The 20,395-nt window shown below is 38.8% G+C and overlaps 1 protein-coding gene across 2 annotated transcripts in view; it reads left to right on the top strand.

The window, feature by feature from the left end:
- The first annotated feature begins 3,173 nt into the window (after positions 1-3,173).
- The window catches only part of ATG7 (autophagy related 7), a 121,815-nt gene continuing 104,593 nt past the window's right edge, over positions 3,174-20,395 (top strand). For both annotated transcript variants that reach the window (XM_060765938.2, XM_060765937.2), the window contains exons 1-7: positions 3,174-3,527; positions 7,877-7,931; positions 10,862-10,979; positions 13,239-13,316; positions 14,686-14,802; positions 17,905-18,054; positions 20,109-20,197. In XM_060765938.2, the coding sequence (XP_060621921.2) occupies positions 3,356-3,527; positions 7,877-7,931; positions 10,862-10,979; positions 13,239-13,316; positions 14,686-14,802; positions 17,905-18,054; positions 20,109-20,197 (779 nt within the window). In that variant the 5' untranslated portion in view covers positions 3,174-3,355. The remainder of the gene's footprint in view (positions 3,528-7,876; positions 7,932-10,861; positions 10,980-13,238; positions 13,317-14,685; positions 14,803-17,904; positions 18,055-20,108; positions 20,198-20,395) is intronic.

Here is a 20,395-nt window from a genome sequence, read left to right as displayed (position 1 = left end):
TTACTGACGTGTTATTAATTTTAAAAAATGTAAAGATAATATTTTCAGCAATTTTGAACATTTCTAGAAGCTACATAGATTTGCATACCTGATGTACTACTGAAATATGTTTAAGTTTTTTAATGGCATTAAATGTACTAATAAGGGAAATGTTTCATTCATTTCTTTTTGCTACAGAGGTATTCTCATAAGTATAATAAAACAGCTTAAACCAAGTAGAGATGAGATGTAAAGATGAAGATGCCTTTGGAAATATCTGTTAATGCATAGTTATGTAAAACCATTGAAAATGTCTTAAGTTATTAAAAAACGATGAAAGCGATTCGTTTACATTACAGTAATCACACATGAATTTACCTCCACTCACTAATGGATGACACTACCCAATTCGGCATCCCTTGTTTTTTTATCTGGTACACACAAATACAGTCTATCTTGCTGAGCTATTCCTTCGTTTAAACTTCATCTTCAGACTCTTGTCTACTGACTTTAATATCAAGTCATTGCCCCCTTCCCCTACTTTTTATAACATGTTATTGGAAGAAGAGATCCAGAGATTCCAGAAACAAGTCCTAATGCATTTTGATTTCCCTCCTCATGAATCAATATGACTGTTTTAGAGGATCTGAGAAACAGCAAGCAAGCAAGGAAATGTGTGGATAATGTGTTAGTAGTAGGTTAAATAATCATTGTGATGAATTGGAAAAATATCCAGAAACCATATTTCAGGAACTTGTATAAGAATATATATGGAATGGAATGTACATTAAGTTTTCATACAGCTGGCTAATGACTATGACTAATCAAGCCACTTTTGGGAATAATGGAGATTTCTTTTTAAACTGGAATGATAGTGAGGAAATATAGAATACTGTAAAAATGTTTGCTTGTATGATTTGTCTTCTGTACAGTTGACATAAATGTGAGATTGTATATACAAAGACCACTGTTTTACTGTTGCACTTAATAAAAAGAAATTATTAAAAAGTTACATCATGGTTTTAAACTATAGTTAAGTGGTATCTCTCCTCCATCCTGAATGTGCAAGTTGCTGAAATGCATCATTCCTGATACTGCAGTGTTCTCACATCTTTGGTTATGCTGGAGATATTCGTGCCAATAAATGACATGAGGTACACATCCTCTAATAGTCCACAGTTGAAAACTGGAACATGTGTAGCCAAGTGTGACAAATAAAAACATATGTGTCCAAGCAGTATCAGATTGCAGTCAAGATGACAAACATTATTAATAAGGAAGAACCCGAACTTGGAGAGGCTGCAGCTCTTTGCTTTTGCCTTAGCCTACTGAAAAGGACAAGATTATTCTCCTCCCTCCATCACTGAACTGAGTACAATTTTCTTTTGAATGTTTGAGTTGCATTGCATATAAATTCAATAAATAAATCAATATAATAAACTTTGGACTCAATGATAGTAGAAACTGTTTAAAAGCTGCTATTTATTTATCAAGTCATCAGCAACCAGTCAGTTATATTACATTTCTAACAGAACAAAGCAAACAAACAGACAGAATACAAAAATACAAAATACAGAATACAAAACTTGTGAGTTTGATAGTTGATTAAATGTTCTTTGACCAGTATCTGGCCACTTGGAGTGCCTCCGGTGTTGCTGCAAGAAGGTCCTCCATTGTGCATGTGGCAGGGCTCAGGTTGCATTGCAGCAGGTGGTCAGTGGTTTGCTCCTCTCCACACTCACATGTCGAGGATTCCACTTTGTAGCCCCATTTCTGAAGCTGCTGAAACTGGGATAATCGAGGACAGAAGAAGCATGCCTGGGATGACACAGGAAAGTTCAGACTACAATCTTTTTGTCCATGTCCAGCTTGAACAGATGCACTAAGATTTAGGAGTAAAGTAACTTCAAGGAACTAACTAGCTTCAAATTTGAAAGGAACAGGAAAAAAGTGCTTGCCAACATTTTTTCAAGAATATTGAATTTTATAGAGTGGCTGAAAGAAAATAAGATAATAATAATAATAATATATAAAAAGAAAACAGAAGATTAAAAATACCATTGCAGAGAAAGTTGAAAGCAGAGAAAGAAGAAAGGATAATACCGGAGTTTACAACACCATTATAGAGAAGAATGGATGTACAAACCCCTTTTCTTCACCCCACTACACAGCATCCCCCCTCTTTCTTTTCCCTGACCCCCCCTTCAATTTTTACTTTACTTCCTTTCCCCTATTTTCCACAGCCCACCCTACACGTTACCCCTCTTTATTTATTTATTTATTTTATTTATTTACTTTGCTTATATACCGCAGTTCTCAGCCCAGGGGCAGCTCACTGCGGTGTACAACATAGAAAAAACAAGGTGCAAAATACAAGACTCAGCATAAAATAATCCACAATTCTTTTATCTGGTACACACAAATACAGGAGCCCCCGGTGGTGCAGTGGGTTCAACCCCTGTGCCGGCAGGACAGGTCGCAGGTTCGAATCCAGGGAGAAGCGGATGAGCTCCCTCTATCAGCTCCAGCTCTTCATGCGGGGACACGAGAGAAGCCTCTCACAAGGATGATAAAAACATCAAATCATCCAGGCGTCCCCTGAGCAACGTCCTTGCAGACGGCCAGTTCTCTCACACCAGAAGCGACTTGCTCCTGACACGACAAAAAAACAAAAACAAAACCCTCTTTTATGCAAACTTGTTCATATGAAAACTACAATAAAAATTACTTTTAAAAAAACAACCCAAATATTGCACTTTTTTTGTCAGGGGTGATTTGAATGCAATTTTCCTGCTTCTTGTCCGGGGGTTGGACTGGATGGCCCATGAGGTCTCTTCCAACTCTTTGATTCTATGATTCTATGAGATGCAAAAGACTTTTCCTACAATGAAGACTGGTAGTTGCAGTCCAAAAAAAAAGTAAGTCAAAAGTTTTGGAATGAAGATCACAATGCATATTAGCTGCTATTTCAAGAGTGAAGAGTCATATTTATAAAGTGGAAAATATGTCGGGAAAATAATTAAACCCAAAGGCGAAGTCATAACTGAAGCAAAGTAAAGGGGGGGGGGGGGGGGGAGAGAGAGAGAGAAGAGAAAGATACACTCTACCATCCTCTCAATGGCAATGCCTTTAAGGAACCAATCAAAAGGCATTCCTTCGCCGGCGCCATTAATAGACGTCACTGAAGCCGTGCCCAATCGCTGGCGGCAGCGGCAGCAGCTGGTTCGTTCCCGTAACAACGCGGAAGCGGCCCATTCAACCTGCATTCCCTCAGAGCCCTGGTGGGCGCCTTCAAACCCGGCCCGGCCATGAGTGCCTGATCGCCCTCGTCTCCTGCACTTCTCCCCAGCCCAGATTTTCCTTCCTCAGGCGAGCCATGGCCAGTGAGAAGCCCGCTGGCTCGGCGGACGGCGAGGCCCCGAAGCTGCAGTTCCTGCCCTTCAGCAGCGCCTTGGACGCCGGCTTCTGGCACGAACTGACCCAGAAGAAGCTCAACGAGTACAAGCTGGACGAGTCCCCCAAGGCCATCCGGGGCTATTACTATAACGGTGAGGGAGGAGGCCCACTTCCACTGCCCTGCCTCAGGGCTATGTTGTCCTGGGAGCTCTAGTTTCGCAAGGTCTTGAGCCTACACTACCAAAGAGGGCTGAGGCCTTACCAAATTTGGCAGGGAAGGCTCAAGACTTGGGGAAAGCGGCTTAAGCGGCTGAGGGGGAAAAGGAAGGGACCTGAGGTAGGCCGTTAGGAATGGTGGGAGTTGAAGTCCCAAACACCAGGAGGGCCCAAGTTTGCCCATGCTTGATCTATAGGTAAAGCATCCCCATAGAATCATAGAGTTGGAAGAGACCTCATGGGCCATTCAGTCCAACCCCCTGCCAAGAAGCAGGAAAATTGCATTCAAAGCACCCCCGACAGATGGCCATCCAGCCTCTGTTTAAAAGCTTCCAAAGAAGGAGTCTCCACCACACTCCAGGGCAGAGAGTTCCACTGCTGAATGGCTCTCACAGTCAGGAAGGTCATCCTAATGTTCAGATGGAATCTCCCTTCTTGTAGTTTGAAGCCATTGTTCCGCATCCTAGTCTCCAGGGAAGCAGAAAACAAGCATGCTCCCTCCTCCCTATGAATTCCTCTCACATATTTATACATGGCCCTCATCATGTCTCCTCTCAGCCTTCTCTTCTTCAGGGTAAACATGCCCAGCTCTTTAAGCCGCTCCTCATAGGGCTTGTTCTCCAGACCCTTGATCATTTTAGTCACCCTGCTCTGGACACATTCCAGCTAGTCAATATCTCTCTTCAATTGTGGTGCCCAGAGTTGGACACAATATTCCAGTTGTGGTCTAACCAAGGCAGAATAGAGGGGTAGCATGACTTCCCTGGATCTAGAATGCCCACACTAAAACAAGCCTCACAAAGTGTTGGGGCTTGCAAGAGGCCCTCTGTTGAAAAACAGAATATAAGGTAACAACTGTACTTTTGATTTATGGCTATATGAATATAAATCTTCATATCCATATGTGTGTGTGAGAAAGAGACTTATGCATTCTTATAGCTCAACGGCTATATGGAGAGGAGGATGACTGGAAGTTTATATTCACTGAATGGTTCTGTTCCGAAAATGTCATCATACTTCAACTCAGTTGGTTTTGGTTTTGGTTTTGGTACAGAGCCCTTCCTCACAGCCATATGACCTAGAATATCAAGGCAGGAAATTCCACAATATCTGCTTTGAACTGGGATTTCTGAATCCACACTGCTATATAATCCAGTTAAATGCAGAAAATGTGGGATTTTATTCAGCTGTGTGGAAGGGCCCTCCGTTGATTCCATTGACCTCGCTGGTTCCATTGGCTGTATTACTTAATGTGAAGTGTTGCTTATATATTTTATGTTTCATATCTATTATGTTAGATAGGAGCCCCTGGTGGCACATTGGGTTACACTCTTGTGCCGGCAGGACTGAAGACCGAAAGGTCAAAGGTTCGAATCTGGAGAGAGTGTGGATGAGCACCCTCTGTTGGCTCCAGCTCCATGTGGGACATAAGGGAAGCCTCCCACAAGTATGGCAAAAGAACGTTTGGCGGGGACGAGAGGCAGGGCCTTCTCTGTGGCGGCCCCTTGGCTGTGGAACTCCCTGTCTAGGGATATTAGATCAGTCCCTTCCCTCCTGACCTTTTGAAAAAGAGCGAAAACTTGGCTCTTCGAGCAAGCATTCGGAACCTCAGGATAAACAGACAAACTTGAATCGGAAAATACCCGGGAATGGTTAAGATGATGGAACGGATGAGGATTTGAACAAGAGGACATAGTTTTTAAATTTTTTATTATTCATTGTTTTTATGTCTCTAAATGTACTGTAATGTTTCTTTATTGCTTTTTATCAATGTATGTATTTTATATATGGCATCGAATTGTGCCGACTTTGTATGCCGCCCTGAGCCGCCTTCAGGCGGGCGGGATAGAAATAGTGTAAATAAATAAATAAATAAATAAAACATTAAAGCATCCAGGTGTCCCCTGGGAAATGTCCTTGCAGACAGCCAATTCCCTCATACCAGAAGCGACTTGCAGTTTCTCAAGTTACTCCTGACATGAACAAAAAGTTAGATGTAGATTAATTAATTGTTTTATGTCTCTATTTATCTATCAAATCTGGCACTGAATGTTTGCCATCTTTTGTTGTAATCTGCCCTGAGTCCCCTTGGGGAAAGAGGGTGGAATATAAATAAAGTATTCTTATTATTATATAACCCACTTCAAAGCAGATAATCTGGATCTGCAATATTCACACTTGCCTCAGGCAGACAAGAGTTCTTTTTCCCACCTTGAACATTCCACAGATATATAAAACTCAGTTGTCTGGTTTCCAACAAACATCACAATCTCTGAGGATGCCTGCCATAGATGTGGGTGAAACATTAGGAGAGAATGCTTCTGGAACATGACCATACAGCCCAGGAGAGGGCAGGCTTGTTTTCTGCTGCTCCGGAGAGTAGGACACAATGCAGCAATGGATTCAAATTGCTTGGGGGGGGGGGGGGGGGGAGATTCCACTTAAACATTAGGAAGAACTTCCTGACAGTTAGAGCTGTTTGACAGTGGATCTCACTGCCTCGCAGCCAGGTTGAGTCTCCTTTTCTGGAGGCGTATAAGCAGAGGTTGGATGATCATCTGTCGGAAGTACTTTGATTGTGCTGTTCCTGTCTGGCAGAAAGGGATTGGATTGGATGACTCTTGGGGTCTCTCCCAACTCTATTATTCTATTGCTCTTCCCTATGAGGCAGCAGACAACAGGTCTGTGCCATTATCTCTTGGACAGGCCTTGGGATATTTATAGAGTCTAGTCATGTCACCCGTTCTGTTCTCTTTTTATAATAAAAGGTTGCTTTTGGAATAGCTGAGAATGGTTTGAAACTGGTGGTGCCTTTGCACTTTAAACAATGCATTTTGACACCACTACCATGGTTCAGTGTTGTGGGATCCTGGGAGTTGTACTTTAGTCAGAGAAGGCTAAAGTCCTTATAAAACTTGAGCTCCTAGTATTCTATATCATTGAGGCAAACTGCATTATTTCTACAGTATAGATGCACTCTGGGATGATAAAATAAGAAACATGCTTCATGTCAAGCAAAGCCCAGCCATACAATTACGTTGCTGTACAATGTTTAGCTACAGCAGTGATTCTCATCCTGTGGGTCCCCAGATGTTTTGGCCTTCAACTCCCAGAAATCTTAACAGCTGGTAAACTGGCTGGGATTTCTGGGAATTGTATGACAAAACACCTGGGGACCCACAGGCTGAGAACCACTGAGCTACAGTGAAATGCCTTCAGGTTACTGTGCACAGATTAAAGTAACTTTATGCACACCTTGTTGGAAATAAACACTATGGAATTCAGTGGGGATTCTTGAGTCAATCATTTTAAATTTGCCAGTGCAGGCTGGTCCTTTCTCAACCTACAGGAGGATTTGCTGTAATGAAAGTGTGTTTGGATACCTGTCTAGGTTTGTTTTTTCAACTCTGTTACACATTCTAAAACGTTTTAAGACTGTAGAGAGCCAAAAGAAAAAGTACTTCTTTTAAAAATAAGGCATCTTAAACTAGACAGATGATGCATACTTCTCTATACCAAAGCCTTTCTCTTGAAGTGAGGAAACATCTACACTGACCATTTAATGCAGTTTCAAATCGGTAATGAAGAAAGTGGTTTAGCTGTTGAGATAGTTACACAGGAAATCACAGAACTAACTTGAGCCTCAGATAGTAATTACACAAACCACAGAGAAGTGATGCAGGCTCTCTTTTGAGCACTTTTGTGGCAATTGGTTTGGGCACCACAATGTGAAGCTAGCTTTGAACAGTATTAAATGGTCAGAATAGATGGGACCTGAGTCTTTGAAAATGGTTCAGTAGAAAAGTCCCAGGATAAACATAGTAAAGAATGGAATAACTCAAAGAATAAATAGAAAATTTTCTACTGTTTCTTCTCTTCTCTTCTCTTCCTAAGGAGGCATACTTTAGATAAAAGAAGAGGGTGGATGTTGGCAGAACACTGTTATTGCTGTTCTTTCGCTTGTAACCAAGCCCAACAACTGGCCCCTTTTAAAAAAGGCAAGGAAGTAAGACACACAGAGACCATCAGAATGGAAAGAAAGTTCCTTGTGTCATACAGAATGAGGAAATACATCCTTAGTGCTGTGACTGGTGACCGGTTGTGAAACCACCATGTGGGGAAAGGACATCTGGATTGCACAATAATAAATGATGATATAATAGGTTATGTCAGAACTGTATATTCAACTATCAACACTGTTGCTTGCAATATCTGTAGAAATGCCCTTGGAACATACTGTTAGGTATTGCTTGTTCTCAGAATCATTTTTATCTTTTCTTTCCAGGAGATCCTGTTGGTATGCCAGCTCGTTTAACACTAGAATTCAGTGCTTTTGATATGTAAGTAACTTATCAAAAGTTATTTAGTATGTATCTTAACGTGATGAGCAGGGATATAACCATTGTTGCATCACATTGAATATGGCCTTTGTATTACTTTCTTGTTTCTTCTGGTGTAAAATGTGTTCTAGCCTTAAAAATACAGATGTCATAATTCATACTTATACACAGGAAGCTGTATATTGGTTGAGTGGGTTGACTTTGGCTTTTGTAAGCCTATCTTCCCAGTGGAGTGGATGCCTCATTCTAATATTATAGAATGAGCTGTCAACCTCCTCACCTTCACTTGTAGCATGGCTTTCCATGGTGGGACCCACATGTCTGAAAAGGGCCTATTCCTTTTAATCTAGTTTTTTTTTAATTTTAAAAAAATCTAGTTTTTTAAATTAAAACTATCTTTGATATCACTCTTCATTTATGTCTTCCATCAGAAATAGCAATCATATGTGTTGTTTATTTGTTCTGTCGCTTCCGTCTCTTCATGACCTCATGGACCAGCCCACGCCAGAGCCGTGGCCACCCCCAGCTCCTTCAAAGTCAAGCTAGTGACTTCAAGGATACCATCCATCCATCTTGCCTTTGGCCTGTCCCTCTTCCTTTTTCCTTCCATTTTTCCCCAGCATCATTGTCTTTTTCTTTCTTGTTAGTAGAAAAAAAATGTGGCATATCCTCCTCAAGGACTTTTGCCAAACATTATCAAGTCAGGTGTTAAACAATAAAATCTTTATTCAACCAAGTATTTTAATTGAATTTATTGATCTGACATATATACTCGAGTATAAGCTGATCCAAATATAAGCCAAGTCACCTAATTTTACCACATAAAATTGGGAAAACAGATTGACTCGACTATAAGCCGAGTGTGGGAAATGCAGTAGCTACTGGTAAATTTCAAAATAAAAATAGATACCAATACAATTACATTCATTGAGGCAACAGTAGGTTAAATTTTTCTGAATATTTATATAAAACTAGTTTCAGTTTTCCATTGCTATTGCTAGTTTCCATGTAAATCAATGCAATAACACCATAACTACATTTAAACAGAACAAAAGGCTAAGAATGTTGACTTTTGAATTAATTGGGAGTGGGATTGGCTTCTGCTTGGCTCCTCATGCTGGTATGAGTTCTTAAGGGCCGGGCTGGTAGCAAAACTGGTTAATCAGCTGCAATAAATCACTGCTGACTGAAAAGTGGCAAGTTCAAAGCCCAATTCGGGGATTAGCGCCAGAATGTTAATAGCTGTTTTTAAAAAAGCTGTTAAAAAAATGTCCAGCTCACTGTCGACCTAAGCAGTTTGAAAACAGATTTTCTCTACTCACAGCTCACAACTGTGTAACAAATTTCTACTAATGCAAAGCCACCAGCAAACACCACAATTCTCAGATTCTCTGTATTCAGATCCATTTCTTTTAAAAAGATGTTTGCCTAAAAATAAGATTGATCCTCTACTGATAAGACTGAAGATAGAGAGTTGGAATTAAAACATGAAATGGGATAGGGTGGTGTTTCTTGCCTCACTTGCATATTTTTTGACCTACAGAAAATTTGGCAAATGTCCATTTGGTGGAAAATAGTAATTACTTCAAGGGATGAGTCAAAATTGGGTAGCAGATTCAGAGACCATCCAAGTCTGAACTGTGTCTAATTGCAGCAGTAGTGACAAACCAAAAAAACAAAAAACCCCACACAAAACACTTCTTTGCAGGCTGTCAAGCCTTATGTTCACAAATAGAAAGTGAGTGCAAATATAGGGGTGGGGGGTGGGGTGGAGGATGTATCATACGCATGTTCTCTTGTATTGCATACTGAAGGGAAATGAAGTGGTGATAATCATGATTACCTATAAAATCTATAAAAGTAGCTTTAAACATAAATCAGTCCATAAAAGAAGTGAGAATATTCTCCATTATGCTACCGAAGCAAAAGAATATGCTTTTATTTTTAAAAAGGGATTATTTCAAGCTATGATTTCAGGTAAACTTACAGTAAACGTGGCTGAGGTTTGAATTCTGCTTCTGGTTAGGATCCGGTACATTTATTTCATTTTAGCTGATGTATATCTGGTGCCACCTAGGTCCATAACTATGCTGCAAAAAGGAGTTACTGTCATGACACTTCCCCTGTTCTTATTTACTGTCAGGAATCTTATCAGCAATATGTCAGAGAGCTTTCCTTCCTGCTGGCTTCTTTTAATTCTTGGAAAACAACACTTTCCTATTTCTCAGAGACCCTTCTCTTGTAGCCCTTTGAAATTATTTTCCAGTATGTTATGGCAGGTGCCTTTTCTGCTTCTGGGAAGCTCCTTGTTTGGACTCTGAACTTGAAAGTTGACAATTCAACATGGATGACAATCAAGTCAAATATGTCTGCCTTGTATCGTGACGCATTTTGGCTGCCACAAACACACATTCTCTTTGCTATTACAGATTTCAAGGTCCAAAATACTATCATTTTTCCCACAAAGCAAAGTTTTAAATGTGTTGAAGTCTTGCTGCTTCTGAAACTATGGATGGCTTTTTTTCATGTCAGGAGCAACTTGAGAAACTGCAAGTTGCTTCTGGTGTGAGAGAATTGGCCATCTGCTAGGACATTGCCATGGGGATGCCTGAATGCGTTACCATCCTGTGGGCGGCTTCTCTCATGTCCCCACATGGGAAGCTGACAGGTGGGAGCTCATCCCACTCCCCAGATTCAAACCGCCGACCTTTCAGTCAGCAATCTGCTGGCACAAGGGTTAAACCCATCGCACAACCAGAAGCTCCTGGATGGCTAAAAGCTTCTGATAGCTTATTTTTAGATCTGAGAATAGTAGTAGGAAATGTGCAGAGGGTTTGCAGAAAAGAAACTGTTCAAAATAGAAAAGGTTGTGATTTAACACTGTACCAAATATCAGCATACCGATGGAAACGTGTTTGTCTGTTCCTTAGGAATGCCCCAACACCGGCGCACTGCTGCCCTGCTCTTGGAACACTGTATAACACAAATACTTTGGAATCTTTCAAATCCTGTGATAAGAAGTTTCTTCTTGATCAAGCAGCAATTGAGGTAAGATGATGGGGCAAATCCATTCACAGAAATTCAGAACCTACATCGGTAAACACCTTCAACAATATCCTGGTTTAGGATTGCATTTCTGCTATGGGAAACTATTCACAATGTGATCATTTGTACGCTCACAATACATGCTGTAAATTTTCTGTGGATCCAGCTAAACTTTTAAGTGTCTACTACTTTTGACCTTGATTCAGGAGATGCAGTTTTACTGACTTTGGTATCATATTTACACTTTTCTAGGTTGTTCTAGGGTTTTGTTTTTTTTGAGTACACGGGGAAAAGCAAATGTATGAAATGTGGAGTTTTGTGTGAAAAAACTCAAAAGCAAATGGCTTGCGTAAGTTTGAAATGTGTGTTTGCTCTATTACTTAAGTCCATTATCCAAAGTAGTATGTGCCATCCTAGGTAAATAATATACCCATATGTGGTGGTTTAATTGTGTCCTCTTATATAGCAGTCATTATGTTACCTTGCATTTTAAAAACAAGTACATCAGTGTCTTTTCTACCTATTATTTCTAAGAAGATCTTGTGTTCTTCTTAGAAGTAATGGGTATAATGGGTATATATATATATATATGTGTGTGTGTGTGTGTGTTCCATTTAAAGCTACACTCCTGCACTTTAGCTTGGCCCACCCCACCAGTTTCAACACTTTATCGGCAAGGTATTCTTTCTAGATTGGCACACTTAAATTTTGCACTTTCCCTCAGCTCCACTTAAGAATTTCTTGCACTATTTGAGTCAACCTTGTTTTTCAGCCATGATATCATTTTAATGTTGTTGCTGATGTGATTGTGTTGTGTTTTTATTTTATTGTTTTTAATGCTCTTGTTTTACCTGTGACTTTGGGCTCGTCCCCATGTAAGCCACTCCGAGTCCCCTTGGAGAGATGGTGGCGGAGTGTGTGTGTGTGTATAGTGTGTGTGTGTGTGTGTGTGTGTGTGTGTGTATATATATATATATATATACATTTATATATATATAAACATTTAATTGATGCAAACCTATATGGTATATTCATAATCTGCTTAGCTACTAATATTTTTCTTAAGTACTTTTGACCTTTGTAGCTTTATAGGAAGAGGTTTCTGAGAATTATATAGAAATACCAAATGAAGGTTATAATTTTTTGTTTTTTGTAGTTATGCCCACAATAGATATGGCCTTGTTAAAAAAAAAAACCAGTTCAAATCTGCAAAAGAAACAAAGCTTAGGAACATGGAACAACCCATTGGCTTGTGCATGTTCTCATTTTCTGACGCACATATATTCTTTTTTATACTTGGCATCATGATTATATATAGTTGATTAAAATTAAAAGAGATACACTCCAAAACATACTGTAAGAAACCATGCAATCCACTTCTCTTCATATGGTTCCAGTTGTGTGTTGAAACTGAGAGCTAAGAATTTGAATTATGAATCAGGAAATTCTGCCTCAGATCTCTCTTTTTCTATGAACTCACATAGCTTTAGGCAAGCTACCATCCTGTGTGATGTGTTGATTACAAAGTCACATGGCTGATATAGAGGAAGAGATATCACTTCGCCTAGTTTTGGTTCCCCAATTTGCAACAGTTGACTTTCCTTACTGTAAGGATTGTGACTAATATGTGTGAAATACCTCAAATGCTGGGAAGTGGTATAGAATCTGATATAGAGACCTTGTGCGTGACCGGGAAAAGGATATGGTTAATAACTTGTCAAGTTTTACTTATCTAACATATCTACTCAGAGGATTGTTCCATCTAGGGGACAATCCTAGATGGGGGGGGGGGGGCAAAGTGTGTCCAAGGGCCTGCGTGTAGATCCTAAAGATTGTGTTTGCAACCATCAATCCTTCCAGCTCTTTTGGAGTTCAAAAAAAAAAATAACCTGCCTCTTGCAGAAGATCTTAAGAGAAGCAATTCACCTTCTAATCAGTTTGACTTTTGACCTCACTACCTCTGAGGATGCTTGCCATAGATACAGGCAAAAACGCCAGGACAGAATGCCTCTAGAACATGGCCATATAGCCTGAAAAAACCTACAACAACCCAGTGATTCCTGCCATGAAAGCCTTCGACAATAGTTTGACTTTTGTTTTTATGGTATTCAATAACTATTTTCTCAGGACAGGTAATAATACAGATAAAAGCAAATTGAAAGCCATACAAAAATCCATAAATATATGTCAGAGCAGCATATTTTGATCTTGTTGCAAATAATTACTACTACACCACTTGATCTTTTCCTCCTCTACTTTTAGATATGGAATGCAATAACATCAGGGGATGCTGTTGAAAATCCTGTCTTACTGAACAAATTTCTCCTGTTGACATTTGCGGTGAGTAAATGTCATTTTTTAACAATGTAAAATTCTACATATTTCACTTTTGTTAAAAAAAATCTGGATCATAACACTTGTGCAAACTAATAAGTGGGTCGGGTTATGCATCCAATCTCCTTCAAATTCAAATTAATTCAAATCTCAGTCTTTCTATGAATGCTTATATTTCAAATGTCACTTTCATCGACACAGTTTTCATTAGGTAGTATCCTATTACCAAATTAATTTGAATGAGAAGAATCACAATAAAATGGTTTATATAAATTTTAATTTGTTTTTGTAACTGTATAGAAGTAAAACTCAGGCAGATCAGCACTATTCTTTTAGGAAACTTAGTTTCTGCAATGCAGAAAAGTCTCAGGGTAATAATAAAATAATAAAACTTTATTTGTTTTGTGCCCTATCTCCCCAGGGGGGCTCAGGGTGGATTCCAACATACAATGGCAAACATTCAGTGCCTCCATAAAGCAAACAAGTACCAACATTATAACCCCAGAAAAGCCCCACATATTAAAACATTAGAACCTAACATCAATAAATTAAACCAAACATAATCAAACAAGAACTATACAATGATGTAAAATCTGAACATAAAACATTCACATTAATTTACAAAAGCCAACTATCTTCAAAAGATTATGTAGGTTGGTTTTGTGGCCAGAGTGGTTGTATGGGGTTCCAGGGTCAGCAATGAATCCAGAATCACCCCCAGACTGTGGACCTGCATCTTCAAGGGGAGTGTGACCTCATCCAACACAAGCTATAATCCCATACCCTGATCCACCCTGTATCAGTCCAAGAATTTGTGTTTCAGGTGATGACTGCAGAGCCATCTGTTAGACTGTACACATCCCCAAAACTATGTGATTTAGCATTAAAGCCTTTTTTCTTACTAAGAAAAAAATATTTATATGTTGGGGGCGGGGGGACAACCATGGACTACCTTCTCCGAGGGATGAGGAAAGAGAAAAAAGACATTTCAGATCAGCTCTTTCTTATCTTAAATATACGTGCACCTTTAGTTTGAACACACTCCTCTTTTATTCCAGATGCTTTGAACTGAATTTCAAAGGAAGCTTCCTCATACACCCAAATTTCAGCATTTATATTTCTTTAAATATATTACCACTGCAACCTCACCTTCCCACCCTTCAGGTCTCACCCGTTTCTGCACAGTGAGAAAAATCGAGAAGTTTTGAAACTTCAGATATTGGTTCCTTGGATACAGGGGTCTTACTGTTTTATTCAATTCATAATCAGAAAATTTGAAATAGTAATTGGATCAAATAACCTCTTGGTTTTTTTTTTCAGAGAAATTCATAAATTCTAATCTATGTTCTAATGCATTTATATAATTTCTTCTTAGGATCTGAAGAGGTACCGTTTCTATTACTGGTTTTGTTACCCTGCATTATGTCTCCCAGAAGGTATCACCTTGATTCATCCACCTGTGTGCCTTGGGGCAAAGTTCTCTCCAGCTCAGGTATTTTAAATTTTATTTATTTATCCACTTAGGATAAACTTAGCAATTCTCAGAGATTTCTGGAAAGGGGCCACACCACTCCTCATATATCAGGCAACATTATTTTTAAATATTTTAAAAATAAAGAAATAAAAACCCTCTTATATTTCTGCTAAATTTTGCCCTTTCCCAACTTATTTCATCCTGGGGTGAGGAGGAGATTTTTCTCAATATTGGAAGTTACTGGGCCCAGAAAATATGAGTAAACACTTCCAAGTTTTCAAATAACTGGGGAGCTCTGTTCAACCCATAGCTTCACTTTTCCATGCTGTATATTTTACAGAGCTTTATGACTCATATTTACCTTCTTGATCTCTTGGTTCATCATTGCTTCTGTAGCTGGTGAGTACAAGAGGGAATTATTGACCAAAATAGGTGCTTCAGGCCTCCTCATTAAATTATTTTATTCTGCCAGAGATTGTTCTTTCAATCTTGTAAAGGTTATGGGAAGCTCTTATTATTTTTATGATCATTATTTACTGCATTATTTAATGTTCTGATTTCATATCTTTATTAGCTGTCTTAAGTCTGTTGTATCATAAAGTTTTGGTATGTAAATGTAAGAAGAGAAAAACAGGTTCCCACCCTAAGAGCTAGACAAACCACATTTATTTGAGCTGTTTCAGAATGTCTTTTCTATGCTAACCCAGCAAATATATTTGCAAAAGGAATCACCAATATGTACAGAAACCATTATGTGCATATGACAGTGTGATTTACCTTCACTTTCTTCACCTTTGTTTTGAGATCTGACTTCTTCCCACCTCCATCCTGTTTAGTAGGCAGATCTCTATGTAGTTTCCATATTGTGTGGTCTGACTACTGATATATAATGAAAGGTCAAGCTACTGTATTAAGGATAGTTGTTTGATCTGCTTATGTTATATTTACATTTTTAGTACCGTATGACTCCCTGTATATGTAGGACCAGTTCCCATGGTTTCAGTTACCCATACTTGACATCCTATGCCTTCTCCATGAATTTTCTAAGTCCTCCAGGTGAATCTGTCGTATTCTTCTGCTGGAAGGTCTCATTGAGTCACCATGGAGGCTCAGCAAATTCCTAAAGAAGATACCTCTGGAGGAATTTTCTAAATCTTCCAGGAGACTCTGTGATAGCTTCCAATGGAAGTCCATTCTTTTCAATAAGATTCACTATTATCAATGTTTGCCTATTTCTACTCTGTCTTCTACTTTTGACCTCACTCATTGTTGAAAGAGCAATGACATCAATAAAAGTATGCGAGGTGATGGTACTTTAAACTGGTACTTGTTCATTTTAATTAAACATTAAGGCTTAGAATTTTTGTTCATTTATTGAAGAGAGAGCCTCATTGGCTTTAGTGCAACTTTCCTCTGTCGGGACTTGTATAGGGCTGCAGTTTAAATACAGACAGTTCCTGAGTTACAAACATCCGAATTACAAACAACTAATAGTTAAGAATTGGACAACTGGAAGTGAGAGAAATCTACCCCCCAGAAAGGAAGTTCACTCCTGGAAGAGTTCTCATGGAGAAAAGATGTCTCAGTTGAAGCTTTATCAGCAATCCTTATTTCAAAATCTAATTATTGCAGGAACAGAAAGTGAGGCAAAATCTTCTGAATAGGGGCACAGATAGCAAAACAAACATGACGGGGGTGTTAACCCTTCCCTATGCTAGCCTCTGTGTGTGTGTGGGGGGGGGGGGGGGGGCTGGAGCTACACTTACAAATGTACCTGTTCCAACCTACAAACAAATTGAACTGAAGAACCTATCTTGTTTGTAACTTGTACTGCAACATTCATTAAATTTTTTGATGAGAAAGTAAGTCTACTTTTCTTGCAAAGCTATTATATCCAAATAAAGATGTAGGTGGCCTTGGCAGGCCAGCATCTTCTTCAAGCCATTATATGATTTGTTTTGAAAAGCAATTGTTCTGCAAGGAATATCTCTGACTGTTAATGTTAATTAATGATTTCATATGACAGCTCATTCTCTTGGATAATACAAGTACAGGAATTAGTAGCTCTTAGGAGACAGCATAACTAAATGGTACATAAACAAATAGACTGAAGTTTTGTGGTGTCACAATGGGACAAATTTATTGCTGTATATTTTTTATGTTCAGACCTCACTACCTCTTGAGGATGCTTGCCATAGGTGCAGGCGAAATGTCAGGAGAGAATGCCTCTAGAGCATGGCCATATAGCCCGAAAAAACCTACAACAACCCATTGTTTATGTTGTTCATTTGATACGGCCATCCATCAGTAAACACACTCTAGGTAGTTTGTATAGTTGTGCATTAGATTTTTATCTTACCCCTTCCTTCACAAAGCTTTTGTTTGTGATTCTCTATGTCAGTTGTTCTCAACTTGAGGGTCCCCAGATGTTTTGGTCGAAAACTCCCAGAAATCCCAGCCAGTTTGCCAGCTGTTCGGATTTCTGGGAGTTGAAGGTCAGAACATCTGGAGACCCACAGGTTGAGAACCACTGCTCTTCGTCCTTAATGCATTTTATCTTCTCAGCAGCTGGAAAGTTACTTTTAAATCAATGCACATCTTTGAAATTAGGATTTTTTTAAAAACCACCTTTTTCTAGATGTATACATACCACATGGAGCAAGACTATCTCAGGTCCTGTTCCATATTCATGTGGTGACTGAACGTAGCATGAATCTTCTAGGAGCAAGGTTTAATTAGATTGGACACCTAATTAAATATGAAGCTTGCACAACTCCAACACTGTGTGCTTTCGATGAACGTTTTGACTTTTAGAAATATAGTTTCACTAGGTTGGCTATTTCTCTTGGGTGATTGGTTTCTCCTAGGCTTCAATACTTGCCTTTCTTCTGTCCTGGTGAGGTCTATGCATCTTTTTTTTTGTTGGTGTTCTGTTTGGTCTCATAGCTTATGTTTATTGCCATTTAAAAATGGGAGATGCTTTGACTTCTTTTGGAAGAGAAAGTAAGCTATACATGTTTAATATTGATCTGTCGGGATATTCTATTGTAACATGGGAAAATCCATTAGAGCCTTAAAACAACCATGAACTGAATGCATTTGTGCTTTGTTTTATTCTAGATTCAAGCACTCCAGGATGAGTATGATAAGCTTTGCCAGAAAGAAGGTCTCACAGCACTGCCTTATTTTTTAATCAAGTATCATGAGGATTCTGTTTCTATTTCCTTGCTTAAAAACTGGGATAATTTCTTCCCTGATCCAAGAGAGAAGGTAATTTTTTTTCTGAACTTCCCAAGGTTTGAGGTCTTTTAGAAGAACTAATCTCTGTGTCTTGCTGTGAAGGCAATATACTATAGCAGTATGCTATGACACCCCAGTTGTGGAATGCCCTCCTTTAGAAGACCAGTTTGTACTAATGCTGGTATCCTTCCAATGCCAAATCAAAACATAGTTTTATATCAAAGCCCTGTGAAGTCTAATGGATTTAATTGAAATGTTCATACACTTCCTGGTTTTCTATAATTTTGAACTATTTTTCATTGTTTTGCTTTAATTTGTCCAATTGTTTAATATGCTTTTAGCTTACATTATTTCCTACTTCAATATATTAATGATTAAAATGTAAATAGACTTAAGATCATGTGATATAGGTCAGAAAATAAATAATAGCATTCAGTGGTGAAATCATCATTTCTCTCTTTTACTTCATTAATTTTATTTGCTTCTGTTGCTAGTTGAGATGTAGAAAGAGGAGTGCAAGCCTAATTGGGGAGCTGGAGCAGAGGTGGGGGAAAAGGACTGTGCAGGGGATCTGTTAAGCAGGATTTGAGAAACTTTGAAAGGACAAGTTCCTTACTAAGGGGCCCTTTGGGCTAATAGCTGAAAGAGATCTGTACATGTCTATGGAACTCATGCTGGTTTTTTTTACCAGTAATTTTGTGAAGTAGAGAGGGATGTTGTCATTACTGTATGAAGGGAGGAAAGCAAAACCTACCCCTTGTTACCTCTTTATATGTATATGTGTGTTTTAAACCTCCTTGTTCCAGCTCTGATGCCAAAAGAGAGTCATAATAATTCAATGTAGACTGTTCTGTTTTACTCTTTTCCCATGCGCTAAGTATGGATTTGTAGTTTGGTCAGTAAATAACTCTATATCACCATTACACCTTTGATTAAAAGCTACCATCCGTATCCATGCCCTGTTCACCCCACCAACTCAATAGACATCTTGAGCAATTATCAATCTATTTGCCCCCAAGGAACTGGGAAATTGATGCTTCATTTCGATGTTCAATGTTTTGTCTTATCTCTGGTTGTGTTTTTTATTTAATTTTAGTTGTTAAGGCATAATTTATTTTTATATGTTGGGTTGTCAATTTTTGTTATTATGGGTGTATTGTTGTTGTGTTCAGGCATTGAATGTTTGCCTTTTATGTTTGAAATCCACCCTGAGTTCCTCCGGGGAGATAAGGCAGAATATAAACAAAGATTATTATTATTGTTGTTGTTGTTGTTGTTATTATTATTATTATTATTATCATTATCATTATTTTTATTTATTCCTGACCAAACTACAAATTCCAGGATGGCCCAGGATTCAGCCATAGCAATTAGTGTGGTATCAAATTGCTATACTTGTTAATGTGAATATATTCTAGTAGAGACTTCTCAATGCCTCTCCTTAAACTACAGATCCCAGGATTGCATATACTGAAGTCACAAAATATAAAGCAATATTAAAGTGGTATAATTGTGTAGCGCAGGAGCTCTCACACCCCCACTTTACAGATAAATATATAGGTGTGTTAAACTTAGACATGTCTAATTTGGTGCACAAGTCATTAGCAGAGCTTATGCTATGCTGGTTAGCTGTTTTCTTTATGTAGTTCAAAAGAGCAACTTTTTGACACTATTTGCTCATTAGGCAACATCTTGCTTTTTGAAGAGGACAATCACTAGTGAAATAGACTGCTTTACAGAGCAGGCTGGTCCATGAGGTCACAAAGAGTTGGAAGAAACTGAACAAATAAACAACAACAGAGCAGGCAGGAATATATGCTTTCTAAAGCTTAAGCTAACATACAGTGAAATTGTTTAGCAATTTTCTGGCCTCCTCATTAAGCAAAAGCTGGTGCTTGAATGGAAATGTGCAGGTCTGATGGTGCTAGTGTGCCAATATGACTAAATGAAGTCGCAATTTTATAAGGTCCAGTTCTGTATCTCCTTCATATTCAGTAAATGAGAGAATAGCACAAACTGCAATGCAATATGTGTTTATAATATTGAATATACTGAGTGTTAATTGTGCCTTTTTTCTATTGCAGGTGACAGTAGGTGTTTACGACCCCTGTAATTTTACCCAATATCCAGGTTGGCCATTAAGAAATCTATTGGTCCTGGCAGCACACAGATGGTATTTGTTATTAGTTTTTGTTTTAATGTAGCTTTCTCCTTGGCTGCTTTCTTAGGATCTTATCCCATGGAAATTTCCCCTTTTGAAATATATGTTTCCTGATGGTGTTTGGCAACCCCTCTGAAACCCCCTTGTGACCTCCCCAGAGGTCCTGACCCTCAGGTTGAGAAATGCTTCATTTATTAGAATCAAGCCATA

This window comes from Anolis sagrei, chromosome 2, assembly GCF_037176765.1.
Source record: "Anolis sagrei isolate rAnoSag1 chromosome 2, rAnoSag1.mat, whole genome shotgun sequence".
In the NCBI taxonomy this organism is placed as follows: Eukaryota; Metazoa; Chordata; class Lepidosauria; order Squamata; family Dactyloidae; genus Anolis; species Anolis sagrei.
The sequence above is the reverse complement of the archived record's forward strand: the minus strand, read 5'-3'. Positions and strand labels throughout refer to the sequence as shown.